Source organism: Dasypus novemcinctus, chromosome 8 (genome assembly GCF_030445035.2).
Source record: "Dasypus novemcinctus isolate mDasNov1 chromosome 8, mDasNov1.1.hap2, whole genome shotgun sequence".
NCBI classification, from domain to species: domain Eukaryota; kingdom Metazoa; phylum Chordata; class Mammalia; order Cingulata; family Dasypodidae; genus Dasypus; species Dasypus novemcinctus.
Window position 1 is genome coordinate 127249351 of NC_080680.1, and position 23609 is coordinate 127272959.

The window sequence follows — 23609 nt, forward strand, 5'->3', positions numbered from 1 at the left end:
AGCTCTAGAGGAGCCATTTGCTTCTTTTTAAAAATTTAAATTCTGGAGCAAATTTATACAATTGATAATAGCTGTTACTGCTATGAACTTTCATTGGTGAATTTGTTTTTATTGGCTGATTTTCCTACTCCTTGTAAGTCACAGTTTGCTTTTTCTTTGACGTGTGTTTAGTAATTTTTAAAATACTGGCTGCTGGATGTTTTGGGGTGCTTTTACTTTGTTTTCCCTCCAGGAGTGTTTCTGGCTGCTTCCACAGCGCCTGAGCTGCTGGTGGGCCTGGCCGGCCCCCTTGCGGCTTGGCCCGCACGCTTCCTTGGGGTGCGGCTGAGAGGCCCCCCGGCTCCCGCCCCGCTGCTCGGGGTTGTGCTGGGCCGCTCGCTGCTCTGGTCGTGGCATCTCTGCCTGCCTGGGCCTGGCAGCTTGTTGCCCAGGCCTCGTGCACCCCGTGAGGCAGGTGGGCAGTCCCTAGACCCTCGGGCCGCGCTGTCCTCGCTCTTCCTGTCCTGCTCCCTCGCTCTGGTTCTTTGCCGGCAGTTCCCGTTGTCTTGGTTTCTTCGATTTCAGCCTCTGTCTCCTCCGGTCGGCGACTTGCCGTGCTCGGCCGGGCTTCCCCCGCCAGCGCGCACGCCCAGTCTGCTCTGGGAGCAGGTGCAGGAGCCCCCGTTGTCCTCCTCTGCCGGGGCGTTCAGACCGCCTGGCCTACCGCGCGCCGGCCTGGGTGCTCTGTCCTTATTGGCGGTTTCCCTGGCAGGGCTCGTCCGTCACGGCTGTGCTGGGCATTTGGCTCCTCCTCCTCGGCCACTGCCGTCCTGGGGACGTGGCTGTGGACAGTTTCTTTAATCCTTCCTTCACCCTTTCTTTGTTCCTTTTCTGGTAATCCACTTCCTCATACGTTGGCCACCCAGATGAATGTTCTGATTTCCCTTCTCTTTTCTTTCCTGTTTTCAATCTCATTGTTTTCCTGTTCTATTTGCAGGGAGATTTCTTCAGCTTTGTCATTCACCATTTTTATGAAGTTAAAACATTTCTGCAGTCATTCGTTTTGTTTCCAGGAGCTGTTTTTCTGTTCTGTCCTTTTTTTTTTTTTTTTAATTTTTTTTTAGCATCACCCTGACCTTTTCCCCATGGATGCACTATCTTATCTCTCTGTGAAAATTAAGACTTGTTTCTTTGAAGTCTGAAAGTTCTCTCTTACCCAGCATCATGGCCTCTGTTTGATTTTCTCTAAGGCTGGTGGCTTTTGAAATGTCTGGAGCCTCTGGCTGCCCATTCCCACTGAAGCACGGGCATCTCGAGGCTGCCTGTCAGCTGGTTTGGCTGGACAGTGCTTGGTGGTGGGTGGGCTGTGCTCGGGCAGGTGGGCAGGGGTCTGTTGCTAGCATAGGTGGATTGCCAGAGGTTGGTGCTGTGGGTCTTAGTCTTTAGGGAGAAGAGAACCCTTGGCCTCTGGCCCGGCTCTCGACACCCTTGGACTGCCGTGGGGAGGGGTGGGGCTTGGTCTGGCCTCTCCTCGCTGAGGGTGGGTCTGTGTGTGCCATCTCACCCGCTTCCTTCTGGCCAGAGCACCCCTGGGTAGAAGGAGCCACGCATCTGTCTCCGCTGGGGCTGCGTGGGACGGGCGTGTGCTGGGCCAGCACTTCCTGCCCAGTGTGGTTTCTCTCATTCTGGGCAGACCTGTAGCCCATCCTCTTGCTTACGCCCCTCTGCCCCTGCCTCCCCACCTGAGGCCTCTGGGGCTTCTGGGCGCTCTGAGGCGCCGCTGAGCCTCTCCCTGGCATCTCCTTCCGCACTCAAGATTTACGTGCCCTGCCCTGCTCTGCCCTCACCACCCCTGCTGGCTCTGCGTCCCTTCTCTCGTCTGCTGTGATAGTCTTCTCGTCCTCTTCCCTGTGGGTTGCTAGCTTTTCAATTTTCTTTTCTGTATGGTTTTGATGGGGATCAGAGATAAAGGAAAATGCTTAATTTGCAATGTGTACTTCCCTTGATTTCTTTTTTTTTCTTTCCCTTTTTAGGGAAGTTGTAGGTTTACAGAACCATCATGCATAAAATACAGGATTCCCATACACCACCCCACCACCAAGACCTTGCGCTGGTGTGGAACATTTGTTACAAGTGGTGATAGCTCATTTTTATAATTGCACTATTAATTAAAGTCCATGGTTTAACTTAGGGTTCACTGTGTAGTGATGTTCCGTGGGTTTCTAAAAACATTTTTAGGGGAAGTGGACTTGGCTCAATGGATAGGGCGTCTGCCTACCACATGGGAGGTCTGTGGTTCAAACCCCGGGCCTCCTTGACCCGTGTGGAGCTGGCCCATGCGCAGTGCTGATCCGTGCAGGGGGTGCTGTGCCACACAGGGGTGTCCCCCGCGTAGGGGAGCCCCACGGGCAAGGAATGTGCCCCGTAAGGAGAGCCACCCAGTGTGAAAGAAAGTGTGGCCTGCCCAAGAATGGCGCCGCACACACGGAGAGCTGACCCAGCAAGATGACGCAACAAAAAGAAACACAGATTCCCGGTGCCGCTGATAAGGATAGAAGCGGTCACAGAAGAACACACAGTGAATGGACACAGAGAGCAGACAGCTGGGGAGGGGGTGCAGAGGGAAGAAATAAATAAAAAAATAAATCTTTAAAAAAACAGTTTTTACTTTGTCACCATCTATACAATCTAACATTTCCGCTTTTAGTCATATTCAGATATACATTTCAGGGCTGTAAACTGTGTGTGCAAGGTTGTGCTACAGTCACCACCGTTCATTACCAAAGCATTTCTTTCCTTCCAAATGGGAGCCCTGTGCATTTTTAGCCTGAATTCCCCATCCCCTTTCCCACCCTGTCCTCCTGTGCCCTGTCTTCTGGATTCTAACTCTGTGAGTTTGCTTATGCTAATGGTTTGAGATCATACAGTGTTTGTCCTTTGTGTCTGGCTTACTTCACTCATGCATGTCCTCAAGTTTCACCCGTGTTGTCGCGTGTATCAGGCTGTCGTTCCTTTCCACAGTTCATATTCCAGAGGGGTCTTTACCACGCTTCGTTTAACCTTTCATCGGTTGATGGACACTTGGGTTGCTTCTCCTTTTTGGCAATTGTGAATAATATTGCTGTGAACATCAGGGTGCAGATGTCTGTTTGAGCCCCTACCTTTAATTCTTTTGGGTATATACCTAAAAGTGGGATCGCTGGGTCATATGATGATTCTGTACTTAACTTTCTGAGGAGCTGCCCAACTCTCTTCCACAGCCGCTGTACCATTTTACCTTCCCACCAGCAAGGAGCGAGTGCTGCTATTTCTCACATCCTCTGCAACACATGTTTTCTGTTTTTGTAATAGTGGACACCTTAATGTGTCTTCCAATCCGTGAACAAGGAATGTCTTTCCATTTAAGTCTTTTTTGATTTCTTTTAGCAATGTTTTATAGTGCTCTGTGTAAAGGCCTTTTATTGTCCTTGTTTAGATTTATTTCTAGATATTTGACTCTTTTAGTTGCTATTGTGAATGGACTTTTTTTCTTGATTTCTTGTTCCACTTGTACAGAAATACTACTAATTTTGGGTGTTGATCTTGTACCCTGCCACTTTGCTGAATTCATTTATTTGTTCTTGGGGTTTTCTTGTGGATTTTTCACGATTTTCTGTATATAAGGATATCACCTGCAAATAGGAAAAGTTTACTTCCTTCTTTCCAACTTGTATTTTTAAAATTTATTTTTCTTGCCTAATTGTTCTGGCAGGACTTCAGTACAATGTTGAATCATGGTGACAGTGGACGTCCTTGTCCTGTTGTCTGGTCTTAGAGGGAAAGCTTTCAGCCATTCGCCATTGAGTTGGTTGTTAGCTGTGGGCTTTTCAGATATGACCTGCACTTGATTTCTTTTTGATAATTTTTACTTATATTTTTCTTTAAAACGCTCATTTCATCAGAGAGCTAAAATTTATGTATACATCTTTTAACAAATCATTTTTATTGATGCATATTAATAAAGCATAAATCCATTCAAACTGTACAATCTGTGGTCTTTTTGTAATCACATATTTGTGCATTCATCAGTTCAGTCATTCTTAGAGCACTTTCATTATTCCAGTAATAATAATAATGATAAAAAACAAACAACCAAAACTTACCTCTCATTCCCTGTGCTTCCCCTGCCATACATAGCTGCTGTTCTTTTTACTTCTCTCCAGCATATTAGTGTTTATATTTTGTAAAGTCTTATATACACACTACCACCCATATTAATGTTTTACATGAGGTTTTACTGCCTTATAGAGTCTCATGTTTGTTTTTAGCTTTCCTTGTGATACGCACGACCTTAGACTTTTCAACCACAGAAACACCCATACAATAGCAGTGCTAGTTTCAAACACGATGGTGTGCGTTTACCATTTCTAGTCGTTTCCAAAGATTTACAACCAACCTTTTTGCCTTTTTACCAATTTTGCACAAATTAACTAACCCGTAGCTTTCCATTCTCTACCCCCTTCTATTTTCTGGCGACCTGTATTCTAATTATTAACTCCATAGGTTTACACAATATGTTTAGTTCGTAATAGTGCAAGAAAACAGTTGTTTGTCCTTTTGTGTCTGGCTTGCTTCACGCAACATAATGTCCTCCAGGTTTGTCCATGTTGTCATATACGTCACGGCTTCATTTCTTCTTACTGCTGCATAATATTCCATTGTGTGTAGACACCAAAATATATTTTAATTAAAGGGTTCTACTTATAATATTTTTAAAATGGTTTATCCTCTTCTCTGAAAGTATGACTTTTTGCTTTGTTTTGTCTACAGGTACTTTCTTTTTCTTTTCTTGATGAGATTTTCCAAAGATTGTCTATTTTAATCATGTTTATAAGACTTGGTTGTGTATTCAATACTTGTCCTTTTTCTTGTTTCCTAATTTTTTTTTTTTGCATTTATCTCTATTGAGTCTTCCTTTGTTTTTTCTTAGTTTTGAAAATAATGTTTCTCCCTTCATTTGCATGATGAGTTCACTCACCTTCATTCTTGGTTAATGATAAACATTTTCAGCTCTCTGCCTTTCCATCAGATTACTGCTTTGACTACATCCTTAAAGCATTAGTCAGTATTTTTCCCCATGGTAGTAGTTTATAATTGCAATTTTGGTTTCTCTTTGACTTAATCCTTACAGGAGAGAGTGCTCATTCCTAAGAGGGTGTGTTATTTTTGAGAGGTGCAGGTTAACCTTTGCTAGTGAACATTTGCTCAGTGTTCTGTTGCTGTAGTCAGGGAATGTGACCTGGTAAGGAGGAGGCTTTTCAGAGCGTGTCCACAGTCTGACCGACGGGCACATGTCTGCCCTGGCGCTGGCGTCTTGTGCAGTTCGTGTTGGTGACGGGGTCGGGAAGGGAGGCTCGTGGCTGGGCAGTCAGGAGGCAGCATTCTTCCTGCCAGGGGGGCCGACTAGGGCCGGGTCTCGTCGGGGCCTCTGGGGGCAGCCCCTGAGCAGACCAGCCTGATGGACACCTGTACTCGAGCCCGGGTACCAGGCAGGAGGGGTCCCTGGGTGGCAGAGGACAGACGTTGATGCCAGGGTTTGAGAGAAACGCCTTTTTAATGAATTTTTCTTCTACTTTAGGTGAACCTTAAAATGAGAGACATAACAGAGAAGGAAGTTAAATTAAAACAGCAGTTACTGGAAAGTCCAGCTCACCAAAAGGTAAAGGGTAAATTTAATTTCTCTGGAGTGCGTTAACGTCCTTTGTTGTTTTTCCTCGCCACTCCTTGGCACCCCTTAGACTCACCAGGCAGGCTGACTTGGAGACCTCAGTGGGCGGGAGCGGCCAGCGCTCTGCCCTCGGCTTCCTGGTGGGCACTTGGCGGGCGGGCCTGGAGACCCAGCGGTCAGGGGTGTGGCACTCGCTTGGCGTTGCCTGCTCCAGGCGGCAAGATGCGGGCCCTCGCTGTGGCCCCAGGCACCCTGAAGCCCCAAATCCTTCAGTTGCCCGTAAGCGCCTCGTGCCTGGTTCACTTGTAGACGCTGCGCATCTCGGGCAGCGGTACTGATGGGTGCGCCGTGCGTCCCCGTCAGTGGCCTGCTCCTTCTCGACGCGGTGTTCTCTCCTGCTGAGGTTGTGTCTGCCTGAGTCAGGCGATGCCGGGGTGCCCGCCGTGGGTGCGCTGCCCTGTTGGGAGCGGAGCGTGTGCCCTCCCCCCAGTGCGGGTGGCCCGGGGCGCCTCTGCCCCTGCACGTCCCGGCCTGCAACACTGCGCTGCTCTCCTCGCCGTTCTCAGAGGGGCCTATGAAAACATCTGGGCAAGGCGCTCCAAGCCCCCTCCCCAAACCACAGTTGACCGGAACCCCCCTTTTGGTGCCCAGCCCATGCTGAGTTTCTGAAGTTTCTTTGCTCCTGTGGAGCACTGTGCAGAGGTGACTCGCGCTTCCACTCTCCCCGCTTGGTAGAGCCCGAGGCCGTGAGGGCGCGCGGGCGGGGTTTTGCTGGGCGGGTGCGCGGCCCTGGTCGTCCGCGCCGTGTGCAGAGGGCCGGCGCTCTCTGTCGACGGCACTGCTGACCTCCTCTCCTTTCTTCCCTCGCTGCCGCGCAGTCCCCCTCCAAGTGGTACTGGAAGTTAGTGCCCGTAAGTGAACGGCCGGCCCTGCAGCTCACCCAGGAGGCCGCCACGTGCCATGTGGTCGCTCGCTGTCACTGAAAACTGCTCGCCGGAGCCGGGGCTTTTGCTCGTGTTCTCTGTGCCATGCTCACACTCTCTAACCTGCGGGAGACCTGCCCTGGGCTGTGCAGGGACCACGATTTGGCTCCTGAGGCCCAAGTTACGTTTTGAAGACAACATGCAGGGTTTGGTTTTGCCCAGAGCCTTCGGTTATTTTGGAGATACAGACTTTTGTGTTACTTTTTCTTACTTCTTTCTGTGGCCAGGGTAAACTGCAATGACAAGATTCATTCTCTTTTCCAGTAGAAACCAGAGGGAATAAGTAGCCTAGTTCCCCGAATCCCTCTTCATAATTTGGTCTTTCTGACATTACCTGCCTAGTGGGGTATTTACCCTGATGTCCCCTATAGCTTGGGCACGGTTGTCTCAGTAGAAAGGTGGCGGACCTTATAAGGGATGCTCAGGGGTCGCGAGAGCCCCTCTTCCTCTCCCTCTTTCTGTCGCCTGATCTGCCGGCATCCTTGCTGCGTGCAGGCGTCCTGGGCCTTGGGGCTCGAGCTGCTCCTGCGCAGTGCACAAGGGGGGCAGCGTGTCCCACTCCCAGGGAAGTCTCAGTTAGGTCAGCCTGGACGAGGGATTTCTGGAATCCTTTTTAAAGTTCAGCCTGAATTCTCACCTGCAAAGAAAGTGACAGCGATTTGGTTCCACCGTTCCAGTGTTCTGCACGGGGCATCTGCTCTGGAAGCAGGACCACTGTCCTTTACGTGGATCCTGTGGGACAGTCCTGGACCTTCCGAGGAGTGGACTTTCAAGTGCACTTTCAGAGCACAAATCATTTTGCAGACAGTCCCATGTGTGCTCTGTTGATTGCCTGGTTCCTTTGTGTTAATTATTTGGGCCAGATTATCCTTAGACTCCTTTCATAAAGGAAATACTAGTGGATATAAGCTGGCAAGTGGAATTCCTTTGCTTCCTAACAGTTTGTTTCTCTCCAAAATGTATTCATAAGAAAGAAGAGGAAATCATTTTTATGAATATTTAAGTATTTTTTAACTTCTTGAATCCTGAAAGCCAAAGGGCTGACAATTACATGGTTTAGTGAGGCTAGCCAAGGCTCACCAAATTCAGCGGTCCTGGAAGTCGAAAGATTTCAGGGGAGAGCTTTATAAAGAGCAAAACGGAAGGCGCAGCATGCTGTCCCTTAAGGCTTACTTTGCTTAGGTGCTTTATAACCGCTCACCTGCAGCGCCAGGAAAAGGCTCACGGGGACATGTAATAGGGAATGTCAGTCAAACTGGCAAATTCAAAGGTTTTACCTTAAAACTACAGCCTCGAGATTCCTTAAAAACCTGATTTGCAAGGTCGTTTTACCAGCTGCTGGCCCTGTAGTTCAGAGATTGCTGAGCCTGACTGCGCCCGCGCCACCCGTGCCTGCTCTGCATGCTGCCTGCTCTCTGTGGTCCTGCATGCCGGCCTGGCGCTGCTTGCCGCAGCCTCGGGCCGTGTCTCTCGGGGCTGCGCTGCTGGCTCCGAGGGACGAGTGACCGTCCTGTCGACACAGACCTTCCTGAGGCCACGTCGCGCCTCAGCCCCAGCGCAGCAGAGCGCGCTCGAGGGGCACGTCGGTCCTGGCCTGTGTCTGTGCTTCTGGAGACGGCACCTTTAAAAGCCAGGGTGCTGAGAGGCAGTTCTATTTGGTTGAACTCCCAGAAGTCTCGTTTTTTTCTATGGACTTCTGGTGTTCTTACTCTAGTTCGTATTTTGTATTTTCCTTCTCCAGAGAAAATTTGGCCTGTGGGAAAGTGCCGAATTTGAAAACGGTATGTGGGTGCTAACTCACCCAGGAGGCTGTGGCAGGCTGGGGGAGCCTGCGGCGACACCCCGAGTGGCGCGTGCGCGTCCTGACGTGGCACTCGGAGTGGAGCCCAGCTTCTGGGCCTCGTCCTCTGGACGTGGGGAGAGGCCTGGGCCGCCCCTGCATGGAGTCGGTGTCCCGTGGCCTCGTGGCTGTCCTTCCGGGGGCTGGTTGCTTGTCTAGCTTGGTTTCTGAAATCTCTAAAACCACGTGTTAATACTGTTTCGTGTTTCCTCAATGGCAGAAGTTAATGCTGATAATCTTCAGAACAGAGACCGCGCCTGGCGCCCTCCACGTGTTAGCAAGTTGGCCGCTAACCTGTTTCTCGCTGGGTCACGTCTAGACGTGTCTGCCTCTCCCTGTGTGTGTGTGTGCACCCGCTGGCCCCGGAGGGCTGGGCGCCTCCACCGGCCCCCACAGCCAGCTCCAGGCCGCGCGCGAGCCCACCAGTGTGCGCTTTTCCCAGGTGGTGGCGGCTGTGCGCGTGTTCCGGTCGGCGCTGTGTTAGCTCCTGACTGATCATGTGCCTGTGACGTGCGGCAGTTGAGATGCTTCACATGTAGAGACCGTTTTCCTTTTGTCAACTGCAGGTCCGCTATCGACGAGAGCACCTTTCCAATAGGCAGTTGCCCCACTTTCCGTTGTTGGAGGATTTGATGAGAGATGGCAGTGACGGTGCTGCCCTCTTAGCTGTGATTCACTATTACTGCCCAGAGCAGATGAAACTGGATGGTGAGTGAAGAGCACTTCCCCCACGGGCAGACCGCAAAGCTGAGCAGGAAATCAGTGTGTCAATGTCAATATTTGAAAGGAAAGTGGCACCCTGAACCCGTATGATTGGGACGTTGGCATATAGGCTAAAATGGTGGGGGTCGGAACACTTAAACTTAATGCTGCATTTTATCTGGTGAGGGAATTGTGCCTCGAAGGTATTTGGGTAATGTGCTGAAGTACTTTGGACTCTCGTATGTCCCAGAATGGTTAGGATTTTGTAAATCTTAGTACAGTTGATGTAAAGCATCTCGAACTGAGTTTGGGGATGGGAAAGTTAATGAAAATCCAGTCTGCCCACAGCCAGTTACGAGCAGATGCTGGCTGCGTGGCGCTCTGGTGAGGGCAGCGGGTCTCTCTGCAGTGGGGAGGGTGTCCGGGTGCTGCCTGGAAGGGGACGGCGGGCACGTGGCTCTGCTGAAGGTCTCGCTCTGTGCCCGCGGCTCTGAAGTCGGTAAGCACAAGGCCCCAGTGTCGGGCCACAGGCCTGGGGGCTGAGCCCATGCTGGCAGCTCCTGCTCCAGGTCCAGAGAGGCTTGCTGGCGTCGTGTCCCAGGGCGAAGCAGCTGCTGAGCAAGATCGCTGGGCCTCGGGCATGAGCCCCATGGTGGGGGAGCCTCTGCAGGGGAGTTTGGTGCTGAGACTTGCACTCCTCCGGCCTTGGGGACTGACGGGGACCCTCAGGAGGTCACCCCTTTCTTGAAAGGACTGGAACAGCTCTACCTGGCGGCCCAGGAAAGAACTAAGGATGCCAGTCTGGTGCCCATGGCTCTGGGGTGGGGGAGAAGGTCTTTGAGGAGGGAGCGAAACGCCAAGGCTGTGGTGTGGGTGGAGTGAGGCAGGAAGTCGCATCCCTGTGTGGCGCGGGAATCCTGCAGGAAAAGCGAGTGTGTGGGAGACGCATGGGCCCTGGCGGGCATGAAAGCAGAAGGACTGCCAGAGCCGGAGCCCAGGAGAGAGTGGCCGCCACGAGGAGGGGGCTCCCGGAGTCAGCAGCCGCGCAGGGACATGGCTGGGCAGCGCGGATGCCGAGGAGCAGTGGGCGAGAGCCTGGGCTGCCGCTGACAGCTGTGGACACGAGAGGACAGAGGGGATGTCGACACTGCAGGGCGGCCTTGGGCACGGGAGCGCCAGGGGCTTGCTGGGCATTCCTGCGCCCGCTGTGCCCTGCACCTCTGATGCTCCCATGTCTCACCCCCTGCTGCGTCCTGCCTCCCGGTCACTTGCCCAGTTTTCCTCCAGCCGTTTATCCTGTCCTCGGGGCTCCAGAGGCTTATGAACAGGGCAGGGAGCAGGTCCCAGGAAGAGGTGCCAGTGGTGATGCTCCTTCCACCCAAACAGCAGAGCATCAAGACACATTATTTCTTGAGAAATGACAGTTACAGGGAGAAATAGGCAGAGCCACTAAGGAACATCACAGGAACCGCTTGCTGGAGTGGATGGGAGTACATTAAGGCCGTGGAAGGCCCAAACACAAATCCACAGGCCTCTCCGTGCCCGCCGTTACGGAACAGAGTTGCAGTTTTTTGTTTGTTTTTGTTTTTGAAGTAAACATGGAAACATTTACAAATAGGGACTTACAGAAGGCTACAAAAGTGTCTCAACAGTTCCCAGAGAATTGCTTTGTTCCCCACAGCATAGTAATGTTAAATCGATAACCATAAGGTACAGCCTCTCTCCCCGAGGTGCTGAAGTCTCTCGATGCTCAGAAACCAAATGTGTGCTCTTAAATCTTTCCTGGATGAAGGAAGAAGTCATAGTGAAATTTTCTAGTGTGAGCTCTACAAAGACAGGGATTTTTATTAATTTTCTTCATTGATATGGGCCAACCATTTAAAAGAGAATCTGGGATAATTTGGTGTGCAGTAAATATTTGTTGAATGAATGATATACATGTAAAAGCTGGTGGATCGCAGCTAAATGTGATTGCAAGGAAGTATTTGTAGCCTAAGCTGCAAAAATAAGATTGTAAAAATTAATGAAGAACAGGTTCATCTCTGTGCATTAGAAAATGAACATCAAGGTAAACTCTTAAAGTTGAAGGAAAAAAAAGTGAAAAACTTCTCCAATCCAAAATCCTTCCAAAACAAGGAAAATAAGTACCTGAATTGAAAATTCCCTTGTTGGTTGAAAGTAGTCTGTATCTGGTCTCTGGACAGAAGTCAACCAGTGACACGTGGTGAGTGACTCAGGGGCCAAGGGGCAGGACCTAAAGTGGTGGGAAAGTTACGTGGGTGGCCAGGCAGCCACTGCCCTGCAGAGTCCCGGAAAGGCAGAGGGTAAAGGCAGGTGCCGGGAGGCAGTGCAGGGTGGGCACCTGCCAGCCCCTGTGGGGCAGGTGGTGAGTGCCCAGCCCACTAGCTCCCGCCAGGCAGTGGCCCCCCACTCTCAGGAGGTAGGCTTCGTCCTCTGGCTCCCCCCAGGCACTGGTGGGCAGGGGCAAGGTGACACACCCAAATTGGCTTCCTGCCGGGAGGCTTGGCCTCCACCCCCTTTCCCCACCCTAGAGCCCCCTCCCCTGCACGCAGTGGAGCGTCAGCACAGCCCGGCCTCGGGGAGAGACCGCCAGCGCAGCACAGGTGGTACGCTGGGCACACAGATGGCCCCTGCCCAGGTCCCCAGGTAGCAGAGGAAGGCCACCAGCCTGAGGGAGAAACCAAGTCGAGGCGTGCGGGCAGCGGAAGCACAGAGGCAGGAGAGCGTGTGGGTCTCTGGGGCTGCACAGCGGGTGCCGGGGGAATGCCCTGGAGAGGACGTGCAGTAAGCACGTGCAGGAGCTCTTGGGGAGAAAAGCTTCCGTAGCTGATATTTAAAAATCCACCCAAGTGCTAGATAACAGTTGAAGGCATCGCCCAGAAAAAAGAACAAAAAAGATGGGAAATAGGGGAGTTGGGAGGCGCCTTGCGCCTACTGGTGGCACGCGAGGGCACGTCGCAGTGGTCTTTTGGAGCGCGAGGGCAAAGTGAGGACGCCGGGGCACTGCCAGGGAGACGGCCATTCCCAGGAGCGCACGGGAACCTGGCCTGGTCCTGGAGGCTAGAAGGCAGCCCGCAGCGCCTCCACGTTCCAAGGAAGGGGACTCTGTCAGCCAGAAGGCTCTGTCCAGCAGGAGGCTAGGAGGAGGGCCTTCTGGAGGCGCAGGGTCCCAGAATGCACGGCCTCGCAGCCTTCCTCGGCAGAGGCGGCGGAGAGGGAGGCTGGGCCCTGCAGGCAGGTGCTGCGCGCAGAGGCGGGGCGGTCACGGCGAGAGGGAGAATCGCGGGCAGGCCTGAAGCCCCGGCCAGCAGAGGCGGCGGGAAGGCGCACTAGGCCCGACTGCCTGAGGCCCGCCAGCCCTCGAAACAGGCAGCCAGGAGCCGGCTCTCCGGGGAGGCTTAGCAAACTTCCAAGGAACTGAAGAACTTCGAACTGCCCGGGTTTACAGTAAGCAGCGGGGCTGTGGGAGAGGACACCTAGAGGCTGGCTTCCCGCGTTACCAGGTGACTGCGCCGCGTGTGGCGCCAGCATCTGGGGGTGAACAGGCCATCGGCTCGGCCCGTGAGAGAACCATTTAATAGGAGGTCCTCGCACCCTGACCTCCCTGTGACCGTCTCACCTGGTGGGCCTGGCAGGTGTGGTCCCGAGTGAGCGTGGCTTCCCTCGGGGCAGCACGTGTGTCCTGCCTCCGGGTCCCGTCCAGTGAAGGAGCCTGGGGCCCTGCCCCCAGTGACGGCTCCTTAGGAACGTCATGGACAGAGGGCCCTGTTGGCAGTGCCAAAAAACCATCAAGGACTTGGGAACAAATTCAACAAAAAAGATGTACGATCCGTGGAAGAAATCATAAAACTTCATTGCAATACTTGGAAGAAGATTTCAAAACCGTGGTGTTAATTGCCAAGAATCAAGATGGTAAAAATTGTAATATCCCCAGATTGTTCTGTACATTTATTGTCCAGTAATAATTTTGTTTTTACCAAAATTGAGAAGGTAATACAAAAATTCACATGGAAGAGTAGCAAAAGTTCATCTTTCGTAACATTTTATTTTGATGTAATTTAAACTTCCTGAATAACGTGCAGCCAAGTCCTGTCTGCTTTCGGCTCCCAGCCATCGCGCTGTGTGCTGTGTGCCGTGGGCTCTCTGTGGCCTCCTGAGAGCAGCTGGGACTCGTTTTCCCTCCTAGTGCACTGGTGTTTATGCCGTGGGTGCAGAGTAGCAGAGCGCGGGGAGCCTCCTGGGTGCTGATGGGCAGGCCCTGCTGCTCCGCGGCCCTGGTCCCTGCCTGTCGCCGGCCCGGCCATTTCACCTTCAGCTGTTTTCCCCAACGCGGGCCTGGCCAGGAGCCTCAAGCCTCTCGCAGGCCCCCCCGATCTGGAGCAGTCTCTCAGCCTTTCTTGGCCTGCTTTGACCTTCGCATTTGTGCAGAGCACAGGCTGTTTCGGTCGCTGAAGGCCCTGCCTGGGCTCGTCTCCTGTTTCCGTGTGGTTGGATGCAGGCCGCGCGCTTTCAGCAGGAAGCCTGGGGTGCCGGGGAGGGCCGCGGCGCTCCCCCCGGCTTGGCCTGCTCGGGGCCAGGCGTCTGCTGCCCACTCTTCAGGTCACTCTTCTGTGCTCTGTGATCATTGGCAGTTTGTGGGGAGAGACCTGAGGCTGCTCGTTTTCTGGCCGTCCCGCCTCCTGTGCTAGCTCGCCAGCAGCCTGCCTTGTGGAGGGGCTTTGTCTTCTCCCGAACGTTCGCTCATTCGTGTGTTACCTGCACGTCGTCTCATGGATTCTCATTTTATCTGATGGGTCAAAATCCAGTAGGGCCTCTACTTTGTTGCTTCAGTTGACCCGGATTTTGGCCCAGTTATTTTGAAGTGCAGGAAGTCAGGACACTTGCTCGACCACTATCACACTTCATTACCTCAGTCGGGCCAGGGTTGTCAGCGGCTGGGGAGAGTGACGTGGAGCAGGGAGGCTGGTGGGTGGGGTGGTCAGCCAGGAGCTGATGGGTGGGCGAGCGTGCAGGGAGGTGCCCACAGCCCCGGCCGCACTGTGGCCCTCCCAGGAGAGGCGCAGGGTCTCCCGATGGGAAGACGAGGCTGGCCGAGGCCCTGCCGCCCTGGCAGAGGTCCGGGAAGCAGGTTCCCTGGGCCCAGGAGGTGCAGCCCTGATGGGACTCTGGTCGGGCCGGGCCCGCCTCCTGGCACTGGTCCTCCAGCTCGCCTGCCTCGCTCCTCCTGCACGTGTGCCGAGCAGGGCTCCCGGTTCTCGTCACCTTCTCAGGGAGTCGTGACCACCAGGGGACACGGGCCTGGAAAGCCACGTGAGAAGACTTGGAGAAGAAAATGTGGGATGTTGGCACTGGGATGAATCACTGAAATAACAAACAGCACAAATAATAGAAAAGATTGTTAAGTTCAACCATATTAAAATGTATAACTTCTCTTTGACAAAAGACACCATAAACAAAATTAAGTGGTTAACTATAGCTGTGCAAAAATATTTGCAACAAATATAAGCTAAGGATTGTCACACAGTCCTTTTATAAGCACAGTATATGAAGAATTCCTGCAAATCTGTAAGAAAATCGGTGGACAACCGAGTCAGAAGAACAGGCGTTTCACAGAAGAGGAGTCTGGAGGGCGGCAGGTGCCAGGAGGTCTGCCCACGCCAGCCCCGGGAGGGACCGTCACGGCCAGCAGACGGTGCCAGGTGGAGGTGACAGCGGTCGAGCTTGAAGGGGCTGCTGCTGGGCTGCAGGTGGGCGCAGCCTCCTGGACAGGCGATGGCCGCACATAGGGTGTGCAGGGCTGGCCCAGCGGCCCCACGGGTCCCCTCTGGGGTGCCCCGTGGAGACACTCTGGTTTGTACAGATGCAAAGCACAAGTTTGTTTTTGCAACGTTTTTTTTGTAAAATAGACAACCGTGGGCAGTTCCATGGCTGCGGAATCAAGTGTGAAGCCCCCGTGCCAGTGTCGCCTGCCGGGGAGCCTGGTGCTGAGTTTGGGGTTAGAACAGGCTGCAGAGTGCTCAGCGGAGGGTGACGTCACGTACATAGACTTGGCCGGGTGAGGAGCACGCCGTGTAGGCTACGGATGCATCCATGTGCAGTCGGCACGCTCAGGCAGTGCAAGGACGGGCGTGCGAGTGGGAAGGGCACGCCCGGCTTTTGGGTGAGGGAGGCCGACTGAGCGTGTGTGAGAGCTTACCGAGGAAGATCTGGGGCAGCTGAGAGGTGACCTTAGCGTTCGCTCGGTTGGGCAGGGGCCTGGGGCCTGAGGGACATCGGCAGTATTTCATAATCAGAATTTTTTAAAAAGGAGTATTTCTTAGCAACATACATGTGCACACTCAGCCCTTGAGGCAATAGGTTTTTCTTGAGAATTAGTGCTTTAGGGGACTGTGGGCCAAGGTCACGAATGAATCCAGGGTGCTGGCGATTGAATTGTATTTACTGCTAAGCCCTTGAAGGCATTTTTGTCTTAGAAATAAAGTTTATTTTGAAATCACTTCTATCTCAGTGCCCTCTTAATATGAGTGTATTGAAGGTCTAAAAATGTGTCATGAATAGGGCTATCTCTGATTTAGTCTTGAGGTGCATCCTGCTGTTCAGCACCCTGCCTGAGGGAGGCCCCCCCAGACAGTAAAAGTGTGCCTGTGTATGGGGGGGGGGGGCAATTCTAGTTGTCTCGGGGATTTATTGCCTTTATTGGCATTTATTGACTGAAAGCTCTGAACTTCCTGCAAATCAACATAAAACGGAAAATACGTCCCACAGCAGATGCTAATAGCTCTTCACAGGAGACTTCTGCGATGCAGTCACCTGATTTTTGTTATTAGTAAAATTCCTGTGTTATCACTCAGTGGACTTGGATAAATAAGCCTGACGTTTTTATTTTATGCTTTGCCCTCCCTCCCCCACCCCAAACACACTTGGAGAAAACCTCACGCAAAGGGGCTCGTGAAGGAAACCCCTGCCTGGCTTCCGGTCGGTGAAGCAGACCTGGTTAAACAGTCTCTAACTCGATGCAGTCAGGTCTTTTTAAGTTAAAAGGTGATTATTGTTGTCCATTTTGGAAGCCCAGTCCTAAAATCTGTTTTATTTTTTAGATGTTAACAATTAAATTCAGATGCTGGGGGACGCCTCAGATCATCTTTTTCTTGAGTGTTTTCCTACCTTATTTAGTTTTATTTATAATAATTACTGCAATCTTTAAATCTCTTAAAGTTGGTACCTTTGCAACTATTGCCACCACCTTCTAGTTCAGAGTTACTTATGTATACTTAAGAGGCAGGTCATCTGTGTAAAATGTTGTGATTTTCTCTTTCTTAGACATTTGCTTGAAGGAGGTGACGTCGATGGCCGACAGTCTGTATAACATCCGGCTTCTGAGAGAGTTCTCCAACGAGTACCTCAACAGGTGCTTCTACCTGACGTTGGAGGACATGCTGTACGCGCCCCTCGTGCTGAAGGTGGGAAGGGGTAAAGACGCACAGCCGGAACGACGCGAAGAAGCTGCCCTGACCACCTTTTACTGCCTTCCTGCTTTTACGCTTTTGTCTTTGTTTTTGTTTTTTAGCCAAATCTTATGGTTTTCATTGCTGAACTCTTCTGGTGGTTTGAGAATGTCAAACCGGATTTTGTTCAACCCAGGGACGTTCAGGAACCGAAAGACGGTGAGTGGCCCGCGCTCCGTGACTGACCCCTCCCCCGAGAGGCCCCACGCGCTCAGGCCGTCCTTCACGGGGCCTGACTTGTACACAAGAATGGCCTTTATATTTAGACAGTTTCTTTTGGAAATACGGAAGCCTGCGTCATTGCCTTGGTTACGTGTTTGGTGCTCGTGGGGACGCGCAGGGGCTTGTCCGCCCGCCGCGCTGGCCCCGGCACCCGGGGCTCCAGGGGCTGCGCGTTAGCTGGGAGAGGAGCTCCCGGGTGCTGTGATGGGCGTCCTTGGTTAGGAAGCACAACTGCTTGATTCTCCGGTGGGTTTTCTCACCTCCAGAATGATTACTCTTTTCCCCTAAAACAAGGCAGTAAGAATATATAAAGAGCTCATTCATGCAATAAGGAAAAAACCCGTAGAAAGGTGAGTAGAAGACTTGAAGATGCCTTCACGAAAGGGTTGCTCCAAATGCCCAGGAAACCTATAGAGACGCTCCTCTTTGATAGCCGTCAGGGTCACGCAATCTGAAGCAGAAACACTGTGCATATACACCCCAGATTTGCAAACGTTAAAAGAAATCCCAGCAGTTTAGCGTTGGAGCCCGGGGTCCGGGCTGCCTGCCTGCGCTCCGCCCGGAGCAGCGCGCCCACCTCGGGTGAACTGCCGCCAGGCGTGCGCTCCTTGTGACCTGGCTTGGCCCGGGATCAGGGCCCCGTCTCGACAGCCCAGCAGCCCTCCTTTCGTTAGAGACGTGGGTTTGTGGGACGATCATGAAGGAAATACAGGGTGCCCATGTGCTGCCCCCTCTTTAACACCTTGCGTTTGTGAGGGCTTGTTCTTACAGATGTGTGACTCGTGGCAGGTGGCACGGCTGGCTCGAGGCCCCACGTTCTCTGGAGTGTTTCTGCCTCTGGGGCTTGTCCTGGCCCCACGTGGTCTTTGCCACCTGGAAGGCCACAGGGTCTGCGGCCTGGCAGGGCCGAGGCCTCGGCTGCTTGCGCTGCCTTCTGGGCGTGCTCTGGAGCCTCTCCTGCGCGGGCCCTGGGGCGCCGGCAGCCTCTCGGCCTTCAGGTGGAGCAGGATTTCCGGTGCAGAGTGGAGCGGGGCAGCCCTGCGCCGCGGCCCTTTCCTTTCCTGGTCAGGGGTGCGGAGGGAGGGGTTTGTGTTCTGCCTGGGCTGGGATGACCGAGGCGCCCCTGACTGGGGGGCCCGATACAGCAAACCCTGAGGTCTTAGGGCACCCCCACTCCCGGCGCCCCGGCTCCTGCCTCCTGGCGCCCCCCTGCTCTGTGAGCCTTGACGGGTCAGGGTTTAGTCACCCAGGCCAGGCTGAGCGTGGCCCAGAGGCCCCGGCTGGCGGCTGCAGTCTAGGTCAAGCATCGGTGGTGGTTGGCAGGTGGCCTCTGCTGCTGACACCGATGGTGGGTCTCCACTGTGGCCTCTGTCCCCCGCTCACATGTCCTCTGCTTGCAAGGACCCCGCTCTGTCGGCCTACAGCCTCCCTGACTCAGTCTGACCACCCTCGGTCGGGTCCCGGAGACTCTGTGCCAAGTGCGTTCCCACTGCAGGTGGGTCAGGACTCGAGCATGGCTTCACGGAGGACACGGCTCTGTCCCCGCACCACGTGGATGCAGAACTGTTTCTGGTCTTTCTAATAAGAGCTGAGCAGCATCGGGGAAGCGGGTGGCTGCCGCCCATGCCCTGGAGGCCGGGTTCCAGATAGTGCTCCAGCAGGCAAGCCTGTGTCAGCTATCTGTGCTGCGGAACAAAGAGCTCCAGGCTCAGCGGCTTCAAGTCGCGCTCCCTCGGCAGCACCCAGGCCTCCCGGTCAGGGTCCAGGCCAGGTGGGCTGGGTTCTTTGTGCAGGGTCTCGAGGGTAGAATCCCGGCCCGCCTGCTCTGTCCTCGCCTGGAGGCTCTGGAAGGCATCTGCTTCCGGCTTGGGTGTGCAGGTAGCGCCCTGAGGTCCCCGCCTCCTGGCTGGCCCCCAGCGGGGCGCCTCCCGCTCAGCCACCAGGGCGCCCGCAGGCACGGCCCTGCAGCTGGGCCTGCTCCTTGGGTGAGCCTGTGTAGGGCCCATCGGCTCCTCCGGCCAGGCTGGACGGCAGGTGGGCCTGAGGGTCGCTCGCTACCACGCATCCTCTGGATTGCACGGGGCGTGGACTTTGCCCTCCCTCCAGGGTGAGGCGAGGAGGACTGGTTCTCAGGCCTGTGGGGAGAGGCGTCCACGTGGCCCCAACTAGAGCACAGCCAGGCCCATTGCCCAGCGCGGGTGGTTCCAGCTGCCAAGTGTGTTTGCCCCAAGCGCGTTTGGGGCCCATGGACTCAGGACCCTGCGAGCTGGCCCTTGCCGCCCTCTGCCGGGGTCTTGGAGCCCTGCGTCTCCAGTCGCAGCGTCACCTTGGGCTCTGGGATGTCTGCTTTGGAGGGCTTGGGTACAGGATAGGGGCCCTTTCCCTGCGTGCAGTGACTGGTGTTGTGGCTGCAGATCCCGGTGGGGAGGGGTGGCTGTGCCACACGCCTGGCCTTCCTGGGACCTTGTCCTCAGCTTGGTTTTGGGTCCGGGAGGTAGGTACGGAACATGCCTTTCTGTGGGTGCCACCCCCAGCACCCTGTCCCCGTCCTCGGCACCTTCCCATGGTAGAGCAGGCCTGCTGTCGCCTGCGTGGCCCTGGAAGATTCCCCTGCCGTCGTGGTGCGGGCTCTGGGCTGCCTGGGCCCTGCCTTGCTCCCACGGCACTTGCAGCCTCTGGCTCTGGAGTCTGCCTTTCTCCAGGGACCCTGCTGTCCCCTTGCTGTCGGTGATTGTGCCCCAGTCCCCCCTCGTGCTCGGCGTGCTGTCCTGCGGCCCGCCCCCTGCCCACTCCGGGGGTCTTAGCACCCCGCCTGCCCGAGAGGGCTGTGCTTCGGCTTCTCTGAGGAGGGCTGACACTTTGCTCTGCTCCTCGGAGCCGTCCTGCCGGCTCGTGCGCACCCGTTCTGGCTCTGCTGCCCCCAGGCAGTGAGCACTCCTCTGGCTCAGGTTCCTGCTCCCGGGTCGGACCCTCGCTGCCCAGGGCCGTCCCTGCCGCGCCTGGGCTGTTAAGGGCTAAGAGGTTTGGCTTCAGGCAGAAGTTACAGTCAGTTTTAGTGCTGGTAAAGGCTGCAGGCTTTTTCTGTGTGTGCTTCTTGCTGTTGTTGTGACTGTAAGTAATATGACTGTTTCTATAAACTTGTCATTTCTGCAGCTAAAACAGTGTTACACCAAAAAAGCAGTCGGCCTCCCGTCCCGATCTCCAACGCCACCAGGCGCAGCTTCATGACCAGCCCTGCGGCGCCGAGCCTGGCAGGGCAGCCCCCCACCCAGCCGCCGGCCGAGGGCTGCCCCCGGTACTACCTGCACCCTGAGGAGCCCGAGCGCCCGTGAGTCCAGCTCAGATGCCTGCGGCGCCCCTGCGCGCAGTGGAGAGCTAGCTGACGCCGTGCCGCGCAGAGCACCTGCGGCAGCGCTGCCCCCACCCGGGCCCCGGCCCCTCGCCCCACAGCAGCAGGGAGCGCTGCAGCTGGTGCCCACCCCTTGGGGCTTCTGAAGGGCCTCGTGCCCGCCTGTGGCCTTCACAGGCCCGTGCCTCCGTCCTTGCCCACGGTGCAGTGCTCTGCTGGAAGGGTGGGGAACGAATCAGCAGGGTTTAGCGTTTACATGCACTTGGCATTGCAGCTCAGGCAGGATGTAAAGAAAGAAGTGATTGCCCATAAATCATCTCAGTTGGCCTCAGTTGCCTCAGAAGGCATTTATGCTGTTCTGGTTGAAAAAGTAAACAGTGTACTTGAAAGGCTGGTGTAAAAATAGTCATTTAAAAAGTGTCTTTTTAAATTGATTTTCATCCTGGGCACCTTGTTTTGGACCACCATGTGTGGGGCAGATTGGCTGCTCCCAGAAATGGGGAGAGCGTAAAGGAACCTGCCCTTGGGTCAAGTGTGAGCTTTCTCCTGCCGAGCAAGGCGGCCCGCAGCTGCTCCAGCCTCGCAGATGGGCGTGCCCAGCACATGGGAAGAAAGTATTTTTAAAATGGAAAACTGTTTTTAAAATGTGGAGTTTGAGCTGAAATTCAAGATAGAAATAGACAATTATTCAAGAGTGATTTTAAATAATTCTGAAGTGAGACCTGGTATACGTTATAGGAGATAAAATTGACAACCTTGTTGAAGGAGTCGGGGTGGGAGGCCTGGCAGAGCCCCTAGGCATGTGGCCAGAAAGAATCCTCGCCAGAGACTGGCGAGGGGGAAGGGGAGGCGGGCGGTGGGGCGAGGGCGGGTGGGCGTCCCCCGGAGCAGCTCTGCAGCCCGCAGGCCTGGTGTGTGCGGCAAGGCTCGTTTTCACAGAGTGCAGCCGCGAGGCCCGCCCTTCCCTCCTGCCAGCCGGCCGCGAGGTCTGCCCATTCGATGAAGGTTTTCTTTTTTTGGTCTCTTTTTTTTTTCTCTAATCATTATTTTGCAAATACTTTTCCATGTATTTTTTATCATGGCAATATATATAACATGAAACTTGCCATTTAAACCGTTTTTTTAAGTGTAAAATTCAGTGACATTACTTTTACAATGTTGTGCTACAGTCAGTACCTTCCACTACTAAAAAGTTTTTCATCATCCAAAAAAGAAACTACCCATTAAGCAAAAACTCCCCTAACCAACTTCCACCATTAAACAATTCTCTTCCCCTGAGTCTCTGGTAACCTCTGATGTACTTTTGGTCTTTGTGAATTTGCATGTTCTAAATATTTCATCTGAATGGGATCATTTATTTCTAGTACTATATCTGGCTTTTCTTTTTTTTATAACTATTTTGTACCCTTAATAATTGAAGATATGAACAATTAAGATCTAAAAGGAAAAGAGTTGAAACGTCCATTTCTCAAATATATTGGATACATACAAATTTTTTTTGAATCATACAATACCTTACACAATATATTTGGTTCATAATAACACAGCCATATAGTATTTGTCCTTTTGTATCTGGCTTGCTTCGCTCAACATAATGTCCTCCAGTTTCATCCATATTGTCATATGCTTTACGACTTCATCTCTTCTTACAGCTGCATAATATTCCATATGTAAATATGCCAGTTTGTTTATCCATTCATTCATTGATGAAGACACCTGGGTTGTTTCCAACTTTTGGCAGTCATGAATTATGCCACCATAAACATCGGTGTACAGAGGTCTGTTCGTGTCACTGCTCTCAGTTCTTCTGGGTGTATAACCAGTAGTGGTGTTGCAGGGTTCCATGGCAAGTCTGTATTCAACCTCTTAAAGAACCGCCCAACAGTCCTGCACAGTGGCTGTGCCATTCTGCATTCCCACCAGCAGTGAGTAAGTGTTCCTATCTCCACAGCCTCTCCAACACTTGTAGTTATCTGTCTTTTTAATAATGGCCATTCTGATAGGTGTGAAATGATAGCTCATTGTAGTTTTAATTTGTGTTTTCCTAATCATTAGTGATGTTGAGTGTTTTTTCATGTGTTTTTTTTTTTCCATTTGTATTTCTTCTTTGGACAAATGTCTATTCAAGCCTCATTCCCATTTTTAAATTGGGTCATTTGTCTTTGTATGGTTGAGTTGTAACATCTCTTTATATATCCTGGATATTACACTCTTATTGGACATGTGATTTCTAAATATAGTCTCCCATTGAGTCGGCTGCCTTTTCATCCTTTTGACAAAGTCCTGGGAGGTGCAAAAGTTTAATTTTGAGAAGGTCTTATTTATTTCTTTTTTCTTTTGTTGCCCACAAGGTCTTGAAGATGTTTCCCTACATTTTCTTCTAGTAGTTTTATGGTCCTGACTTTTATATTTTGGTCTTTGATCCATTTTGAGTTGATTCCTGTATAGGGTGTGAGATAGGGGTCCTCTTTGATTCTTTTGGTTATAGATATCCAGTTCTCCCACCACCATTTGTTGAAGAGACTGTCCTGCTAACATTAACTTTGTAGGTTTGTCAAAGACCAGTTGACTGTAGAGGTGAGGGTTGTTTCAGTATTCTCAGTTCTATTCCACTGATCGATGTGTCCATCTTTAACCAGTACCATGCTGTTTTGACCACTGTAGCTTTGTAATATGTTTCAAGGTCTGTCAGTGAAATTCCTCCTATGTCACTCTTCTTTTTAGAATGCTTTTTGCTATTGGAGTGCACTTTCCCTTCTAAATGAATTTGGTAATTGCCTTTTCTAATTCTGTAAAATAAGCTGTTTGGATTTTGATTGGTATTACATTGAATCTATAAATCAGTTTGGGTAGGATTGACATTTTCACAATATTTATTCTTCCAATCCATGAACATGAATGCCATTTCATTTGTTTAGATCTTTTTAAATTTCTTTTAGCATTGTTTTGTAGTTCTGCATATAGGTCCTATACTTCTTTTGTTAAATAAATTCCTCGGTATTTGAATCTTCTTGTTGCTATTGTAAATGAGTTTCCCCCTGATTTCCTCCTCAGATTGTTCAGGACCAGTGTACAAAAACAGTACTGATTTTTGCATTTTTATCTTATATCCTGCCACTTTGCCGAGCTTATTTATTAGCACAAGTAGCTTTGTCGTGGATAATTCTGGATTTTCTAAGTACAGGATCATGTCATCTGCAAACAGTGGGTGTTTTACTTCCTCTTTTCCTATTTATATGCCTTTAATTTTTTTTTCTTGCTCAGTTGCCCTAGCTAGAACTTCTAGAACAATATTGAATAA

The 23609-nt window shown here is 52.4% G+C and overlaps 1 protein-coding gene across 3 annotated transcripts in view; it reads left to right on the forward strand.

Moving 5' to 3' along the window:
• The window catches only part of CAMSAP1 (calmodulin regulated spectrin associated protein 1), a 97652-nt gene that overhangs the window by 55691 nt on the left and 18352 nt on the right, over positions 1-23609 (forward strand). Inside the window, exons 5-10 of one of the 3 annotated variants that reach the window (XM_058302737.2) lie at positions 5597-5677; positions 6565-6597; positions 9076-9217; positions 16553-16692; positions 16800-16896; positions 20113-20287. In XM_058302737.2, the coding sequence (XP_058158720.1) occupies positions 5597-5677; positions 6565-6597; positions 9076-9217; positions 16553-16692; positions 16800-16896; positions 20113-20287 (668 nt within the window). The remainder of the gene's footprint in view (positions 1-5596; positions 5678-6564; positions 6598-9075; positions 9218-16552; positions 16693-16799; positions 16897-20112; positions 20288-23609) is intronic. The other 2 variants (XM_058302738.2, XM_071217118.1) reach the window with 2 other exon arrangements.